This window comes from Onychostruthus taczanowskii, unplaced genomic scaffold, assembly GCF_017590055.1.
Source record: "Onychostruthus taczanowskii isolate IOZ18803 unplaced genomic scaffold, ASM1759005v1 scaffold42, whole genome shotgun sequence".
In the NCBI taxonomy this organism is placed as follows: domain Eukaryota; kingdom Metazoa; phylum Chordata; class Aves; order Passeriformes; family Passeridae; genus Onychostruthus; species Onychostruthus taczanowskii.
In genome coordinates, this window is record NW_024501682.1 from 3856410 (window position 1) to 3875414 (window position 19005).

General features: G+C 41.1%; 1 protein-coding gene across 1 annotated transcript; it reads left to right on the forward strand.

Annotated features, from left to right (window-relative positions):
• The first annotated feature begins 407 nt into the window (after positions 1 to 407).
• ABCG8 (ATP binding cassette subfamily G member 8) lies at positions 408 to 12543 on the forward strand. Its single transcript, XM_041413597.1, has 13 exons — positions 408 to 479; positions 1851 to 1949; positions 2678 to 2834; positions 4702 to 4940; positions 5349 to 5481; positions 6531 to 6800; positions 8671 to 8836; positions 8925 to 9008; positions 9308 to 9507; positions 9623 to 9699; positions 10997 to 11264; positions 11789 to 11916; positions 12406 to 12543. The coding sequence occupies exons 1-13, from the start codon at positions 408 to 410 to the stop codon at positions 12541 to 12543; spliced, it is 2031 nt and encodes a 676-aa protein (XP_041269531.1).
• Positions 12544 to 19005: the final 6462 nt, after the last annotated feature.

The window sequence follows — 19005 nt, forward strand, 5'->3', positions numbered from 1 at the left end:
GTTGCCTGCCACTGCCACTGCCGCCACCACCATGCCGGCCCCGGCACCGCGCAGGGGCAGCTCCCGCTGTCCCGGGTCAGAGCAGGTCGCTGCCCACTGCACTTGCCACCTCAAAGAAAACAGGGGCTCCCTGTTCTTTCTTTTCCGGAGAAGAACTGATCAGTGATTAGCTGAAGCCGCTATCTGATGTACCTTTAGCCTGAGCTATTAGTGTCCCAGAGGAGGGGAGTATTTCCCTGTCCACGGGGTCATGCCAGCTGCAGAGACGCAGCGCGCCAGGAGAAATGGTGCTGCGGTGAGGGTGCCTGGAAAGGACTGCGTTCCAAACCAAGAGGAGAAGGATTTCCACAGCTTTCACAGACGATAGTCAAACCAGTGCAGGGAGCCAGACTACCACCACCATCATCATGAAGGAAACTACGGACAATGTCTCTTTGGACGATGCCAGCTGGGGGCAGGTGATGTGCGAGGGCTCGGCTGTGAGTGCGATCCGCGTGGAGTGGGGAGGGGCCCGAGGGGCTCAGCTATCCCGCAGCGCTGGCCGGGAGCTGGGAGAGGCAAGCAGCCGTCCTGGAGCTGGGAGAGGAAGGCGGCCATCCTGCCAGCTGGCTGGCACAGCCAGTGAGCCCCGAGCTGCTCCCTCTCCGAAACGGGGAGCAGAAAGCATCCACATCCCCCAGCGCAGCACACTGGGCAGGAGGCTGGTGCCGTGCAAGCCCTGCTCAGGTGCCACCGTGGTGGAGCTGAGAGAAGGTCTCCAAATGTGTGGATGGGAGAGAAAGCCCCTGAGCGTATCCTGGACTGGCTTTCCCAGGAAATGCCTTCAGACTAGATCCCCAAATTTGCTGGGGAGCACCTGTTTTTAAAAATTAGGTTCAGCATAAGGAAGGGCTCAAAGTGCTTTGGCAGCAGGGATAGTTTAGAATGCTTTCCTGTAGCTTCTCAGGCTGCCTGGTGTGATGTTGCTTTCTGCTGTATATCTAGACTCAAAAAAATAATCAGCCTTGTTTGCTGTGAGGGCAGGAGGCAAGGTCATGGTGTGTATCTGCCAGAGATACCACAGGCATGGATAGGGTCTGGTACACAGGGAACAGGTACATTTGCCTTGGCTAGGGTTTGAGTCTGGCAAGCAGGAAAAGCACAGAGCTGTGGAAGAGATACGGCTGGCTGGAAGGAAAACTGCAGACATGCACACGGAGCTAAATCCAAAGCTAGGGCTTTGTAATTGCAGCTGTATGCAGAAGGGCCAAGTAGACTCTTGTTATTTTAACAGATATCTCAGAACATTAAGTTCCAGCTGATAAATGGTGAATTTAAAAAACAAAAGAGAAGAAAGAGACTGCGCTAGTAGGTGGGTTTCATTTGTTCATAAAGCCTCCAAGGATGCAAGTCCATGTGGAATTCAATAATGGATGTGCTTCCAGTGAACCTTCATTTTTAGCTGCCAAAATGTATCAATTACAATATGTACCATTTTGATTCCGTAGACTACTACTGCTGTAGTAATACATCTTTTTTCCTCAAAAAAAGTCTAATCTCTTTGTAGTGACATGACATCTCAATTTTCAAAGTTTTCCCTTTTAATCTGAAAGCTACTAGAAAAGCACAGTACAGCATGTTTGGCCCTCATAGATGTCACTAGAACAAAGTACTTTTCACAGTGACAGTGTGAACTGATAACTCATTTCAACTCTTCAGACTTTAGCACTACAGTAACTCATCAATAATACTGTTACATCCCATAAATACATTTCCCTTTGTGCTTCATCTTTTCTGAACTCAGACTTTAACAGCACTTTAGTTATTGTAATTAACTGTTGTAATCCACCTAACAACTTTTCCAGACCAAGACCGAGGATACTATTTTTCACTCTGAAGAAGATAACAGTCTTTACTTCACATACAGTGGAAAATCAAATGTTCTGGAGGTCAAAGAACTCAACTACCAGGTAAAAATTGTCATTTATACACCTCCCTCCAGCAGGAAGCATATCCAGCAATGCCTATTTCTATACCCAGACCATTTAAAAAGCCTAGTAAAGTTGAAAAAGTTTACACAACTGTTGCACAGTCAGTTTGTGAGCAGAATCACACTCTTGGCTGCAATACTGACAGCAGACTAACCCCTGTATTGTAAATATATCCAGTAAAGTTAAGGGATAAGACAGGAAGAGAGATCTGTTTCTAGACCCTCCTTTGTTTCAGTCTTGAGCAACATTATTCCTCTGAGGGCTGGACCAGAGGGACTTTCTATTCAGCTAAGGATGAAAGGAGCTCTTGCTGGCAAGAACGAGTATGTGGAAGAGGATAAAGAGAAGATGACTAACAAGGAGGACTTAAATGAACCAGTGAGATATTTCATCTCCTTCTCCCCATGGCGTCTGAATAAGATTTCACAATTTTCAGTTTCCTTGAATGTCTAATTATATTTAAAGTTTGAAACATTTACAATTTACAATAGTAATAAATTACCAAAGTAACAAAGGACAGAGGAAGTTTTAGTGATTGACAGAAGAAGCAAGGCATGAAAGCATAGATGGCTGCAAAAGAACTTCCTTCTAGGTATTTCTGAAGATGAATAATAATATTTTTTGCTTGTAACATTGTAACTTTGAAGGTATTTGTTGTTAAATAGTTTATTGCTTGAATTGAAGGGACTTGTTTCCTTCTTCATTAGGTTAACACAGCATCCCAGATTCCCTGGTATGAGAACCTTGCTCAGATGAAAATGCCCTGGACCTGGAAATCGGATCCCGGTTCCCATGTGACAGTAATCCAAAATCTGAATCTCAAAGTGCGAAGTGGACAGATGCTTGCAATTATAGGAACCACTGGTAAGAGCAACCACATTTCATTATATGACCAGCTCTCAGATAAAATGAACACAATCAAGAGCAACACTGCAGTCTTTATGATGTCAAAATCTCTATGAGAAAAAACGGTTGGAGTGTCACTAAAATACATTCTTTAAGTGACATGATGAACAAGGAAAGAAAGAAAATACTGGGGGGCGGGGGGAGAGAAATTAAAATTTCTTTTCAAAACCAATTTTGTTATGCCTTGCACACATTTGCATTCTGTTTCCTGAGGTGTAGTGAGGTATTGTTACAAGCGTGGCCTGTCAGCCCCAGATCTGCTGGACGTTAATCAGTTTCATGGCTCAGATTCAAAACAGGCCAATTGCAGACCATACTCAGATAGCAAACAAATGAAGCCAAACCCCATAAGAAAGATCAATGCCAACTTGCATAACCATAAGCAGGAATTCCGTTTGGACTAAAACAATTCTAATAGGATAAAACATTGCATTTGCATTAAGTAATAGAAACTTACAGAGAAGAAAAGACAGTTCCTCTTCTCTCTGGTGTTACTGCTTTATTACACTGGGGTTTGGGTTTTTTCTTCCATTTTCTGGTGGGAGTGGTCAAGGGGGACAAGAAGTCGACACTGCACCTTTAAACTGAAGTAAAAAGTGTCATACTTGGGAGGTAAAAACCCCCATGCTGTGTCTCCACTAGAGTCTTACATCAGGTTAGCTCAGTGATTCAGTGAAAATGCTCTCTCTCTCAAAGGCAAGGCATATTTGCCAAATAAGTTTTAACTTTATTCCTAAAAAATGACAGTTTTCTTTCCTATTGCCATGGGAAATTTTCCTTAGCACATATTGTTAATGTAAGTGAAGCTTACCTTAGAGATTCTCCTGATAATAAAAGGAAAAGCTTTGTGATGAAATAACATACTGAGTTATAGATATAGCACCTTTGTAAGGCAACATACACTGAGCACAAACCCCTTTCAGCAAACTAGTCAAACTATGTTCAAAAGCTGTTTATCATCTATTTCATCAAATGCCTTAGTAAAATGGATTAAGCTGCTGATGGGTTTCACACTGTCAATGGCAATCAATATGTCACTCTTAAACAGAGCAATACATGGTTTACAGATGGATGGGTTTCTTTTTTAAGATGTATGTATTAAGAAGCAAGTGTGGAGTTAATCTTTCAACAGGGAAACTAGAAATAAATGACATCTAATCATAAGAGAGTTCTGTGTGTTTACATACAGACTCATACAACAAAAAGGAAAAATTCATTTGCTGTTTAATTCCAGATCAGGTTTTGTTTTCATTGTTTTACTTTTCTTACCTCTGGGTATGAACCAGCTTTTCTTAATTATTTAAATGACTTTTTGTCTAATTCAAGTCATAATAATTTTTATTCAGTCGTGATTATTGTTCTTATTGTCTGTATAATCATTCAATGCCTTAGTCATTCACCTGATCCAGCTGCTGTTTCTGCATTCACAAATCCCTCCACAAAGAAAGCTCTTGCTGAGCATTTGGGTGCCAGCCCTGCAGCCAGGGCGGGACCATCTTTGACCTGTGTTTCAAAAGTGAAAGAGAGTTTACCAAAGAGATGAGACACTTCTTGTGTTCATGAAGCCGTCCTCAAAGCCCAACTACCCAGTTCTGCTGAGAAATTATAAGGGTTCAAACCACATACTCCATTCCAGAGGGGAGAGATTCCTGAACAGGACCTTATAGTCAGTATTTTCTTTGAAGATCATCCTGTCTCTGTGACTTTAGGAAAACTTGAGGAGGGGTTGGTGAAGAACTTTTTTTTCCTTAACATCTCTGTCTGTGACAAGATCGCTTTTCAAAACCATCCCTTGGAAATTAATTTTCAATTTTTATTTCTCTAGCTGGTGGAAAGACATCGTTGCTTGACGTGATAACCTGCCGGGATCATGGAGGCAAAATCAAGTCTGGTCAAGTCATGATCAACAACAAACCCAGCACTCCTCAGCTTGTTAGGAAATGCATAGCACACGTGAGGCAGGATGACCGACTGCTCCCCCACCTGACTGTCAGAGAAACACTATTGTTCGTTGCCAAACTGCGCCTTCCAAAGTTTTTTTCAGACTCACAAAGGCAAAAAAGGGTAATTAAGCTGTTGGGAAAAAATAAAGTTGTCAAAAATGTATCTGACAGGAATTATCCAAGAGATCCTGTGTGTTTGGAGTCAGAACAGCTAATCTGGCATTTTTTTATGTAGATTATGAATTTTAAACCTTTTTCATCTTTCAAGATAGAAACCAGCAATTGTTCCAAAGCTCATAAAAAATGACAATCTAGAGAAAGCATTAGAGAGGCTGAAAGATGAACTAAATTTTTGATCGCTGAGTCTTTTTTAATATTACCTCTAAAAATCAAGATTTGTTTTCAAGTGTCTCTAGCACAGAAATATCCAGATGAATTTTAACGGTATTAATCATATTTTCAGTTTTATCTATGCACGAATGTGCAAATGAACTCTTGCTTGACGCCTGTCACCCTTGGATCCCCGCAGGTGGAAGATGTGATCGCAGAGCTCCGCCTGCGGCAATGTGCCAACACCAGGGTGGGGAACGAGTACCTGCGGGGCGTCTCCGGGGGAGAGCGGCGCAGGGTGAGCATCGGCGTGCAGCTGCTCTGGAACCCGGGTGAGCGCAACTCACACCTTCCTGGGGCCCACCCCACACCACTTGGGCATAACGGGGCACTGCATGAAGATGGAAGCTTCCAGGGAAGAGCCACACACTCAGTTGTCCCTAGGGCAGCGGGAGGAGGACTCTTAACAGGTCTTGCACCACCCTCTGCCCGAGGCTGCCTCTCCACAGTGCAGTTAGTGACTGCTGCTGGTCCATTTGCTTCAGTTGCAATCAGTGCTGATCACAGATAATACTGTAATTATTACAGGAATAATTCTGTACACAGAGTGTTTCAGCAGCTGACACACTTTTGCTTCAGTCACCTTTGTCAGTGGAAAAGTGGAGACAGTCCAAGGCAGAGCCCCCAGGAGCCTTCACCCATCACTCTCTACAACCACCACCACAAAGTTTACTCAAAGTTGCCTGAAGTTACTCTCACAGCAGTGCTCTGGTTTGTGCATATCAGTATAAGGTTTGGGTTTTATCTGACCACATGCCATGAGTTACTTTGGCTTATTTTTAACATGGAGACTGTTTTCCTTCCCTCTGACACAGCCCCCATTTACGTGTGCAGTATTAACAGGAAAGGTCATTTTCTTCGCTGTATAGTCAGTCATTGCAGTCTTGTGCAACTCACTGACATGGCTTCATGTTGCAGGTGAAATAGAAACTTCCATTGTCTTCAGTAGAAGCAAAACATGAGGCTAAATCCACAGCTGATTTTGCTGGATTGAATCCCCTCTCTGATCTTACACATATATATCAAAAGCATGACTGAGCCTCTTGTTGAACAGGATTCCCCATCAGCTTTTTCCCTAAGAAGTGGATTTGAAAACTTTTTGCTTGTATAAAGTCATACTTCTGTAGTTATGGGGAAAGCAGGTTTTTGCTTTTGTAAGAAGTGATGCTCAGGAATAGATGTACTGAAGTAAAAATATTATTATTTTCTTTAAATTTAAAAATAATGAGTGAAATTTCGTGCACTATCACCATTTCACTTAGAACATATTTTCCAAACCAAACATGCTGCTTTCCACAGCTAAACTTACTGTCTTTGGCAGGAATACTCATACTTGATGAACCCACATCTGGACTGGACAGTTTTACTGCACATAACCTTGTGATAACATTATCCAGACTGGCCAGAGGAAACAGATTGGTTCTTCTTTCACTTCATCAGCCCCGGTCAGATATCTTCCAACTGTTTGATTTGGTTCTTCTGATGACTTGTGGACTCACTGCCTACTGTGGAACAGCTAAAGACATGGTCCAGTATTTCACAGAACTAGGCTATCCCTGCCCAAGGTACAGCAATCCTGCAGATTTCTACGGTCAGTATTAATCACTGTCATTAAAAAAGGGTTACTGGAAATCATTGCTTTCCTAGGTGGCTTGGAAATGTTGATTTTTACTGACCATGACTGTCTCAGAAATGCCTTGTAAATAACTCAAATCAATACTGCCGCAAATTCCTTTTTTAATAGGATCATTATTTGTTAGTACAGGAAATTTAGCAAAAACAAGAGGTACAGACAAAACTAGTTTTAAAAACACCCCTTCTAGCAGTGCCAGATGTAGTAACTTGCCAACATGTTTAGCATACTTATCCCCATGTTTTAGCTGGTTGAAACCTTTTCTCTGGGAAAGACACAGATAAACTGATCAACTGCTTTCTGCAGACAGTTCTCTGATTTCTCAATTAAGAAAATGTAGAAGTTAGTTTCCCAGAAGTTAGCTCCTAGTCTGAGACAAACCTGGAATAAGTACTGGGAAAAAGGAGTGCTGCCCTACAGAGCACAATGGAAGGCAGAAAATCCCAATCCAAATCAGCAACCTTTTTACTCCTCAAAGAAAGTTTATGTGGCTTCAAATCCATTAATTTTCTGGTTTTTGCAGCGTGGAAAGGGAATCTGCCCAGTTAATCTGTTCGTCTAGTGGTAGGAATTTCTTAACAGAGGCCGGTTCAATTCCAGCCCTTAGGTCTTTGCACTGAAGTTGGCCAGAAAACCTGGTACAGACCTCAGACAACCATCATGTTCTGGAGTAATCTCTTCAGCTGTGCCTGTGTGGCAGGCAGTGCCAGCTGCGCAGAGATAAATAGAAGTTAACCTTGGTGTCAAAGCCCCACAAAAAGACCTTTGTCACCATCAGGGTTCAGAGCAGTCCTCAGCCAAGCACAGCCTTGGGAAGGCTTGCAGCATGAGAATGGAGAATGGAGAAGAGTCCTGGGGAAAGCTGTAACTACAGCCTGTGATTACAGAGACAACGCCCTGTGCCGTGGAGGTGGGGAGGGCAGAGAGGCAGGTGGAAGATCATTGAATGGTATGCACTGAGTCAGTACCCACAGGAAAAGAAAGGAAATATGGGCAGCAGGAAGGTGGAAATAGGACAGGATGGCAGAGCATCCACAGCAGGAGGGAGCACCTGATGGAAACACTCAGATGCTGGCTGCGTGTCTGACAGAGAAACAGGTGACCAGGGCAGAAGGGAAGGCAAAGAATTCCTGATGGACTCCTCCTAAGAGTGGCTGAAGAGACATGATCAGCCCGGTGCAAGGAGTCAGGAAATGTGCAGAGATAATTCTCTCAGAAAGCATCTGTAAAACATCTTATATTGTCAATCTACACCAAAGGTCAGCATGGGAAAATACTACTGTAAGTTTAGATTAAAAAAAAAAACAAAAAAAGTAGCGAAGTCAACTATTACTGGTATGACTATGTTGTCCTTAGATAATACTCCTTTTGGACTTTCTCAGTATCAGGTAAAATTTATGGCCCCTCTGTAAGTTATAACTAAGACAGTAACTATAATTGTGCACATGAAGAAAAAATGTGATTTAACTCAAAGTCACATAAAAGACTGCAAATGCCTATATGACAGGAAGGAAATTCAAGCTATTTTTTCTCAGTGCTGCTCTCAAGGTGCTATGAAATTTATAAAAATCTGAAATAGTAGTTTATAATACTATAATAAGTAATTATGTAATCTCTCAGTGATTCATTGAGTGACTAGGTAAGAAACATACACATTAACAATCTGTTCATCTCTAATTACCTAAAATAACTGATAGTTTTAACTGTTGTAAGTTAATGAATGTACACAGGTTGGACTGTTTGCTCCCAATTAAATCCCTGATTCTAAACACATCATAAAGTTATTTATTATATAGCACATGGACTCAAACCAAGTAATGTCTTGCAGTTGACTTGACCAGTATTGATAAACAGACTGCAGAAAAGGAGATGGAAAGCCAAAAAAGAGCAAATACTCTTGCCAATTTGTTCATAGAAAAGGTCAAACATTTTGATGATTTCTTATGGAAAGCTACTGAAGGAGACAACACTGAGACCACAGTCATCAAGCAGAGGTAAAGAAAAGAGTGTCACAGAGAAGATCTGGAATAATAGCTACACCTTCTGCTAATCTATTTTTTTTTCTCTTTTTCTTTTGGGCAGGAATTCAGAAGAGGTTGTCAATATGCCTCACCATTTAAATGATCAATTACCAGGAGCCCTGAAGCAGTTCGCAATATTATTAAGGTAATCTTGTTATGTATCGTGCCCATTTGTATTTAAAGTCATCAGAAAGAGGCACAGAACGTCCCACCCCAATTGTCTTCCTTCACGCTTTCACCATTTTAGACCTGAAATACTTGGTGGCTACAGGTGCTTCATAGGTTTGATTAGGTAAAATCCTTTACAGAAACAGGGAGCCCAACTCCTGTCCTTGCCAAAGCCAGCAAGTTCCAAGAACTGATTTGAACACTGTTTGGGGCTATGTGTCTGAATATAACTGGCATTAGTATTATATCTTACGGTCTGTATTGCTGTTTTCCTAGTCGTCAGGTCTCCAATGACTTCAGAGATCTTTCAACATTACTAATCCATGGATTTGAAGCCCTTCTTATGTCATTGCTAATTGGATTTTTGTACTATGGCCATGGAAAAAACGGACTCTCTATTCGTGACACAACAGCACTCCTGTATATGATAGGTGCCCTTATCCCATTCACAATAATTTTGGATGTTATTGCCAAATGTAAGTGTCAGTCTTCTTGTAAATGCTATGAGGAATCAAAATGAAAAAATTCTTAAATCTATGAAAAAAATTAAACTTCTTAATATAACCCAGTGTATTTGTTCCTACCCTGCAGGTCATTCAGAAAGAGCAATGCTTTATCATGACTTGGAAGGTGGAATGTACTCCGTTAGCCCATACTTCTTTGCTAAGGTAATCGGTTTTGTTGCCAGGAAATACAAACAGCTGTCTTGAGCTGTTTGTAAAAAACACAAGCAAACCAAAACCTTGTTGTATAAATAATCACATTCATATCAGACTCTGTTCTTTTGTGTCTGCCAGCTAAGGCTCACTTCCTTAGTATTAATAGATTAGGCCTCACACTAGTTTAGAATTTTGCCATAAGTCATGGCTGAGATCCCACACCAGAAAAGCCAAAGAAGAACTTTTCACTGGGTTCTTTGGCCAAAACGTGAGAAATCTCAGACTCAGATTTCCAGGTTTAGACAATTTTACATACCTGCATATTTAATTCACTGCAGCATCTCTGAAAGTTTGCTTACATGTCTTGATCTGTAAAACAAAACATTTGTATGAAGTGCTAAAGCAGAGGTAAAACAGAAATGACAAAATGCTGTGATATTTCCAGTTTGGGCCTGTATTGGTCTGAGCTAAAAAATGTATTATGTGCACAAAGAGCCAGAGTTTCTAGAATTAAATTTAGAACTTTTAAAAAATGACATTCTCTTTTTCACAAGGGTTTTGAATAATCCCTCTTTTGTGATGTTAGACGAGTTCTGCCTGCCATGGCATCTGTAATTTAGGTTTCCATTTCTGCACAAGATTTTAAATGCTTATTAGTGGTTGCCAGAGAAAAAAATGCTTTGCATTGTGTCACAAAGATTACACTTATTCACAGAGAAATCGATGTAATTTGTTACAACCTTAGTATTAGAGGATAGTAGCAACTCTCTTTGGAAGAATTAATACTCTCTATGTACCTCTTCAGATATTTGAGAAAATCCCAGTTATGCTTTTGTTTTACGATGAATCAAGTTGCTACCTGAACTGCCTTTGGGATCAGGTGGTGAAGGGACCAAGAACCAAATTTGTCTCAGACTGGATCTCACAATAGTTTCAACTAAATTGGGACAAAACATTCAGTTACCACGAGTCAGTAACAGTACTACTGTTATGAAGCACACCAGTTCACAGCAAGTGTGTTGCATTGTTAGACACTCCCAAAACTCTTAACAAAACAATCTGTAACAATTAGTTTTAGGCATTGTCACAACCGAGAAAAAATTAACAAGGATTTGTTTCTGTTGTGTATTGGTATTGCATGTCACTGGCAAGCCCTAACAGGGAGATGATTGCATTCTGAGGGAGTATTTCCTATAGCTTTTATAAACAGTCCACAAGTATATTAAGGCACGTCTCATGTATTTTTGTAATTATCTTTCACATTTTTCTCTTTTTATAAAATTTTCTTTTTCATCTTCCCAAACAGATTCTGGGGGAGCTACCAGAACACTGCATTTTTGTTGTAATTTATGGGATTCCCATCTACTGGCTGGCAAACCTTGTTCCTGATCCAGAACATTTCCTGCTGAACTTCCTGTTACTGTGGTTGGCTGTTTACAGTGCCCGTGCCATGGCACTTTGGGTGGCAGCTCTGCTGCCAACGTTACAGCTCTCGGCCTTCCTTGGCAATGTCCTCTTCACATCATTCTACCTCAGTGGTGGTTTTGTGATAAGCCTGAACAGCCTCTGGACAGGTAAGGCAAAGCTCCCGCCCTCCCTCCAAATTGAAACAACAATGGCTTTCATCAGTGACAGCGTGGCCTGTGCAGGAAAACTCAGCTCTATTCTTACCTTTGCAGTTATCTTCTTGGAATGTGATAGTGCAGTCAGGTCATCCATTTTACATCAGTTTCTCCATCTGAAAATGAGGCAACAAGAAGTTTGGTCAGAAAAACAATAGTGAAAGAGTAGCTTCTTATGTGGTTGCTGAATTCTTCAGTAAAAAGAATTGTATTCAAAAGAGGAAGATGGAGCTCCAGGAAGACTTAGTTGACAGGGGGAGTTTGATGGATATGGATATTAGCTAACTCCTGATTTCCCATCTCCATGTAACTATGTAAAGTATATCTGCCATTTTGTCCAATAATAAACTGTCACATGTTTACAGCCTCTGGCTGTCAAGAAGTGAGACAAACTGCTGTATTTGGCAGCAGCACAGCAGTATTCCAGGTCTCAAGTTTTGTGTGTGTGAATCAATTTCTGTCATTTTCTTTTTCAGTTCCGTTTTGGGTTTCAAAAATCTCTTTTCTCAGATGGAATTTTGAAGGAATGATGCAAGTTCAGTTCACTGACACCACATATGAAATAACTGATCGAAACACTACTTATCAAATACCGGGGAAACTTGTAAGTCAGTAATAAAAATTGTTGCACACATTGATAAGAAATTGGACATTTCTAAAGAAATTGCTATTTGTATGCCTCTCATATTTACATAGATGGTGTAGGCCTCAAATTCGGCAATTGCCAAATCAACCCATGAAGTTGGATTACACTTGGTTGTAAATTTGTTCCTGAAGATGGCCCTACAGCAGTCACTCCTTCTATGTCTTTCTTTTAGTTGACGAGAAAAAACAAAATAGTAAAGGGCAACTCTTTCCTACACCTGCCCCAGCTGTGCACTGTGCTGGAATTGTTTAGCAGCTGAACTGTGTTCTCCTGAAATAGGAATAGCATAGCTGCAACTTTCTATCAAACCACCCTGGAAGCTACACCCAAGATGGAAAACAGGGGAAGGCAGCAGGGGCCAGGGAAGCTTACACATAAAACACACTTCACAGATCCAGCACGAAAATGTTGTGCCTTCTCCGAATTTTGTGTTATTGGTCACTACAGGTCACTCAGGCTCTGGACCTGGACTCCCACCCTCTCTATGTGAGCTACCTTGTCCTCACCGGCATCATTTGCAGCTTCCTGCTTTTATACTATTTATCTCTGCGCTTTATCAAGCAGAAGTCAGCCCAAGACTGGTGAGAGCAGCGGAGGCAGCAGGTGAGGGCCTCCTTGCAGAAGGAAGGCAGGGGAGGAAGGCTCCCGCTGCGGGAGCCCCGGGAGGCGGGGAGCGGCGGGCGCCGGCAGCGCGGCTGCCACAGGATGGCAGCAGAGCCCCAGGAGTGGGACGCGGGCGGGAGCCTGCCACGGACCGCGGCTGCAGCCTGGGATTGGGGTCGGGGGTGGGCTTAGGGTTCACTTTGGGTTTCGCTTCTGGAAATTGTCTGAGCTATGGGCCACCGATGTAAAAGGATCAATGGCACTCTGCAGTAATAGCCGATGTTTGTCCATGATGTTTGAACACGCGATGATCACTTACTTAATTCAGAGGGCTACAAGAGAACAGGGTCAAAACACTTTCTGTGGTACATATGACATCTAACACAGAAGATTTCACAAGTGCTTCAGGAGAACATGCAAGGATGGAAAACACAATTGTTAACTACTCTGTGTTCTAATTGCATATGTGTTTTAAAGCTTTATTTCTATGTTTTAAAGCTTTGCCTTTGTGTTCCAGTAATATGCTGATGATGCCCAAAACAAGTATTTGCTCATTGTAGGTATGAGACCTTGTAACAAATAAAATTATCTCACCTTCTTGGATTTATTTTTACAATATAACTGCATACCAACTGATTGTTATTAATGACATCTTTCTCTGTTGCAATACACATCATAGCAATTTGCCAAGTTTGCTTCCTAAGGTTCTCAGGTAGAAAACACCAACCTGCCCCTGAGTAATTAAAAATCTAACTATGCAAGCTATTAATGCTATAGTGCCATTTCTGAGCATAACTAGGTGCCATAGTGCACCTCGTTATGCTCAGAAAATTACTATCAGTAAATACATGGCCATAATTCACAGAGTCATGGTAAGTGCATGTGCAAATTACATGTACAGTTGCTGTGAGCATTTTTTGAGATTAGCTTGCTTGCTTTTAAATGTTTAGATGCATATCTCTGTTGTTATGTATAGAAACCCAAAGCAGAATGTCTGCTTGACTTTGATTTGCACATTGCACACAGTGGAAATCTCCTAGTGTAATCAGTGTAATCAGCTGTGATGTCCCAGGTACTGTTATGTAAATGGTGAGGTTTGGTTGGTTTTGGTTGTTCTCTTGGGGTCTTTTGTTTTTGGGGTTTTTTTTTTTGTTGTTGTTTGTTTGGTTTGGCTTTTTGTTTGTTTGTTTTTTAATAAATAGGAATGAAAGATCAACTGTGTTTTATTATTCTTTTTGGCAGTTAGGACTGCCAAGATACTTTCCACAGGTTCCACATGGTATTAAATTCCCAGGAGAACCCTGGTCTATAGATGTTAAGCAAGTCTGATAAAATAACATCTTCAGCCCCAGGCAGCAGTAGGAACCCAAAACATATTCTAAGGTGAATCCTACCATTTCTATCTCGTTCTGCTGCATTTGATTTCAAAAAACCCACTTGATCTGATCTTAGTGCCATTTTGAAATTATCAGATTTTCACTGCCTTTTAGTGGCAAAGCCAATTCTTTCAGTCCAATTCAGCATCATTAAATTGTCAGAATAGCAGCTTCCTGTTGGATTCTTAATTATTCCTTTTTATTATATTTAAGACACTTAATTTTTTTTAAAGTGGTTTACTCTTCTTTGTAATGATCTGTTGTGATTAGAATCTCTTTTATATTACACTGAAGTTTTAAGGGTATATATTGGTACTTCTAGTCTAAACCTCTATTTTCAAGGTATTTAGAGGATTAAATTCTAGGCTGACTCTCTGTTGTGAATTCACTTTGATGTTTAATAAAAAAAGGAGCGACACAATGGGAGAAATTAAAGACATAAGGGACAGCTCTGAATTTTAGGGGCATTTTGTCATGCACAGAAATCTTCAGGCATCTAGATAAGAATATACCATAGCCTTAACTTTGAATTTCCTTCCTTTTGTGAAATTAGTCAGGCTGCTGACATTACTTAAACAGCCTTTTTCCATTTAATATTCCACCCTCTCACCATTATGCAGCAGGACCAAACGGTGTGAGTGTTTCAGAGGTGGTGTTATGACAAGGCTGGATGTATCCATAATGGGGACTTGAGCGGTGAGCCGAGGAACAGCCCGCGTGCGGAGTGCGGGAAGAGCTATCATAGGATGTGGCCAGGCCTCTGTTTACACAGAAAAAGCTCATATTCTATATACTACAATTACATTAGCACACTGCCTATGATCATATCTTGTTTCCTTGATGCCGAGAGATGGGGAATCTAGGCTGTGATTATTGTTACCGGCTTTAGCAATAAGAAGGTAGGAGCCTTGAAATACCAGCAATTAGCGTTCATGCCTAACAATAGCATCCGTGGGGCTGTGCCTGGAGAAGAGCTCAGGCACGAGTGGGTGGATGACACACAACCTGCCCCACTCGCACTGCTGGCACTTGCAAATAATGCAGCTTTGGGGGAACGATGTCCCTCTCAGCCAGTGAAGGTCATGCCTCAGCCTCTGCAGAGCTGCTGCTGCAAAAGCAAATGGGTGGTGAGGCAGTAGAAGTCCTTCCATGAGCTCCAACCACGTCTAAAATTTGTAACTGAATTTCAACAGAGCTTTGCTTTCCAAGTTTGAGAGTAGCCATTCCTTTTCCTTAGACAGTATCCCTCTATCAGCAGCAGCGGCTCACTGTGCGCTCCTGCCCGCACTCCCTGTATCAGTGCAACCAGAGCTGCTGCAGTCACAACAATCTCAACACTGAGACTAAACAGCACAAGGAAGGCACTGCCCAAAACTCGCTGTACTGTGCACTCTGCCCAAAACTCATTGTACTCCCCACTCCACAGGGCCAGTATAATGTTAAGGACTTCAGCAATGTGGTAAGGCAGATGTGCCACTCAGCAAAGCACTGCCCACCCGTCCCACAGTGCCACCATCCCAAGGATTCACCGGCGACTGACTTTGTGCTCCCTATATCCTCCCTGGCCAGCTTTAGAAGGGATCTCCTCAGCTGCAGGACCCAGTTCCTGCTCCTGCAGGGAACCAAGTTAGTGCAAAACTGGTTTTGAACTGGCACCACATTTAATTGGTTACAGGGTTTCCAGGCTGTTTTGTCCAACTACAGTTTGAACTGTGCACAACCCAACTGCACCAGTCTATGGGGCTGGAGTATGCAGAGGTGTCTAATTTGGGAATGGGATTATCAAATACAAGTAACAGTGATGTTTGTAAGGAAAATTCATCAAATTTAGAACCACAAGAGTCCTTGTTGGTTACATGGATACTGATCTGTTAAGAAACAGATTAAAAAAATTCTCTTTATTAGTTTAGTATTTAATATGGCAAGAGATGGGAAGTTTCCCCAGTTTCCACTCCAATTTTATGCAGTCTCCACTACGCCAAAAGGACAAACTCTTTTAGCACTGGAAAATGGATTATGGAAACACTGCCCTGCACACTGGCTCATAGTGTTAGTCCTCCAAAATATTTTTAGCTTCTCCTTGGGGAAGGACTAGCTTTCACTATGGGTAGCCTAAATTAATAAGTAGTTGCCAAAAGTTTCATTTCATTTTTGTTCATTCCAAAAATCTCTTAAGAAATGCTAGCTAAGTAACCAGTATCAATAGCCATTCTTTGAATAAAAACAAAACCCCATTAAATTCCTTGAAAAAAAAAATCACAGACACGGAGATTCTTTGGGTAAGAAATTGCAGGTGTTGGTGTGTCCACTTGTACCAGAAATAACAAACCTTTCAGGTTATAGTCACAGTGATTAATTTTAATGGCAGTAGACAAGAAACAGTGTACACAGAGCTCTGTGACATGCTGCCTTTTTTTTTTTTTTATATATACTCTGAGAGCCAAGACAAGCCCTTCATGTGTTAGCAGCTATTAATTAAGGCAACAATGTGTAAGCAGTGGGTTGAGGTAATTTTAAAACTGCTTAACCCTTTTCAGAACTGCTGAGCTTTAGAAAGCACATATATATGTGTGTTCACGTTAATATGTAGAAGTATCTGCACAAATGACTACATACACATGTATATACACACATTACTAATGCCTATGATTGCTCTCTTTTTTTTTTGTAGAGAATACTTAAAAAGCAGTTCAAATCCATAATTTGTAGAAGTGCTGTTGCCAATTTATATAATTAATATAAGACTGTTTGTTGACATTTATTTTGTCATTAAATCAAACTTAAAGGTTATTTTGAATTGCAAATTTTGCTGGCATTATTTTGCTTTCATGGTCACAATTAGATACTTGTAATGCTTCCAGTGCTAAAAACCCTGCAGCTTCAAACCCTCAACATTCACACCATGGCTTCAGAACCAGCATCTCCTATCAACAACACATTTGTATGTTTTGTTCCTCTTTAAGCATCTGATCAGATTTTGCTACATTTCCTATTGCATCTCAGCACAGTTTGTGCCCCACAGTAGTTTTTCATGTTGAACAAGTGGGTTTAGAGGCCTAAGTGTTAAAGTACTGGCCAGAACTACATGATGAGTAAACAAACAAGGCACCTGCCTCAAAAATAATTTCTAATTTTTACACAAGAAAATTATCCTGAATTTTCAAACAAATGCAGAGGAACTGGAAATCTATGAACATTCACAAGTAATCCAAACCTAAATCCACACAACATGTAATTTTCAATAAACTCCCAGTGCCTTGCAGTATAACATACAACCATATCAGGTCACAGGTAACATTATCAGTCTTCAAGACAGTACATTTGCTCACTTTCACTACTGGGGGATGGGGGAGGATTTTAGAAAACAACAGAAACTTTCTTAAAATAGAAAACCTTCATGTTTCACTGAGAAAATCAGAGGAAGGAAACCAAACAATGTAGCAGCACTGCAGCAGCCCTTCCCTGACACAAGTAACATCATCCTTCTCAAGATTCAATGCTGTGAAGATTGCCCTAAAAGAACTAGTATTATCTTAATAATCACTTTTCAAAAACACCCAAATCTTCTATGACTCAGTTAAAAATAGCCAGTCGTCTTGTGGTAGTGCTTCATCTTACTGTGGAAAGAGATAAACTCAAAAAATGAGAGCTCCAAACCAGGCAGCAGAAAAATGTGCTACACAAAATGAAAACTTTGAAGAACAGGATGTGTAGTGCCCTTACTAGCTGCCACCAGGTGCTGGGTGTTATGTTACACAAGGCAGTCACTCGATTTCCAGGTGGGAAAGTTGGAGGTCAAACCTGTAGTGGCCATCAGCCCAAGAGGCTCTGACCTCAGCTGAGCAAGGCAGAATACCAACAACTTCTTTGCTCTTTTAGCATCCCCTTGATAGAATAATTTAATCAAGTTTTTGGCTTGTAGTTCTTAGCAACAGGAGCATGAGCTGCCATACCCCGCAAGCGCCACAGAAGCATTTCAGACCGGTGGGCACAGTCAAAAAGCCAGCACAGTCCCACCAGCCCAACAGTGATTCTGTACACAGCGCTTCTGGCCTCCCACACCACAGACTGTACTTGCTTCCCCAAGTCCCCCCACAACTCCTACAAGTAATAATGTAAAAAAGCATTTTGGCCAAGTATTGTTGTTACCAAGAAAGGTGCACTTGGCTGGTTACAGCAGAGCTCAGCACTGCTGAATGCTTTCCACACACTAGCTCCAGGTTAGTTCCTTCTAAAAGCAAGACAAAAGAAAGGTGAATGAGTATTTTCAGCTTTATGTACTTCACAGGGAATTGCTCAGTGCCTCTGTATTAGAAAAATGCCTTGCAGCTCCGTAGTATGTTCAGTGACAGGCGCGTGACAAATTTCCACTGGAAAAAAAACTCTTGAACATGACTGACAATAGTAAAGCCACAAATTACCGTAATTTTATGCCCCCTGCAGCTAGTGGTATAAAACATAGTTTTCAACCTTGTTTTTACTTGCTGAATTTAGACAAATTCATAATGTTATTGATGACAGTGAGAAAGACACTCAAATGCAGAAATTGTATTCCTTGGCACAAACACAACTGGAGCACAATATTTTATATGTATTATAGGGGATGAAAAATATGGTTGTCATTAAATATGCGTATATAAAAAGATGGAAAACTAGAGGATTCAAAATAATTAATTTCACATTATATAGATATTTATTTTCAGCTATCACACATTTGATCAGGGGTTTTTTCCTCCTCCCTGGAATGCTGAACTGTTAACCAGGTGCAGTACACGATATTACCAGTGCTCTCTCTTGCTGAACGTTAATGTTTGAAATGTAGGCTGTGTCAATAATATCATGAAGAAATGCAAAAACCCTGTTTAAGCAAAGTCTACAGACACATTGCTCCTAATGGATTTTCCAGTGAGCATACGCTTTTTATCCTATTTCTAATTTTTACAGTGCAATTTTACTTACAAAGAGTTCTGAGGGCCCTAGAACTGGACAATTGCTGGAGATGATCAAGCTTTACAATTAACTAACCCCACATACAAACCTAGTTCTATCTACTAACGAAACTGATGGG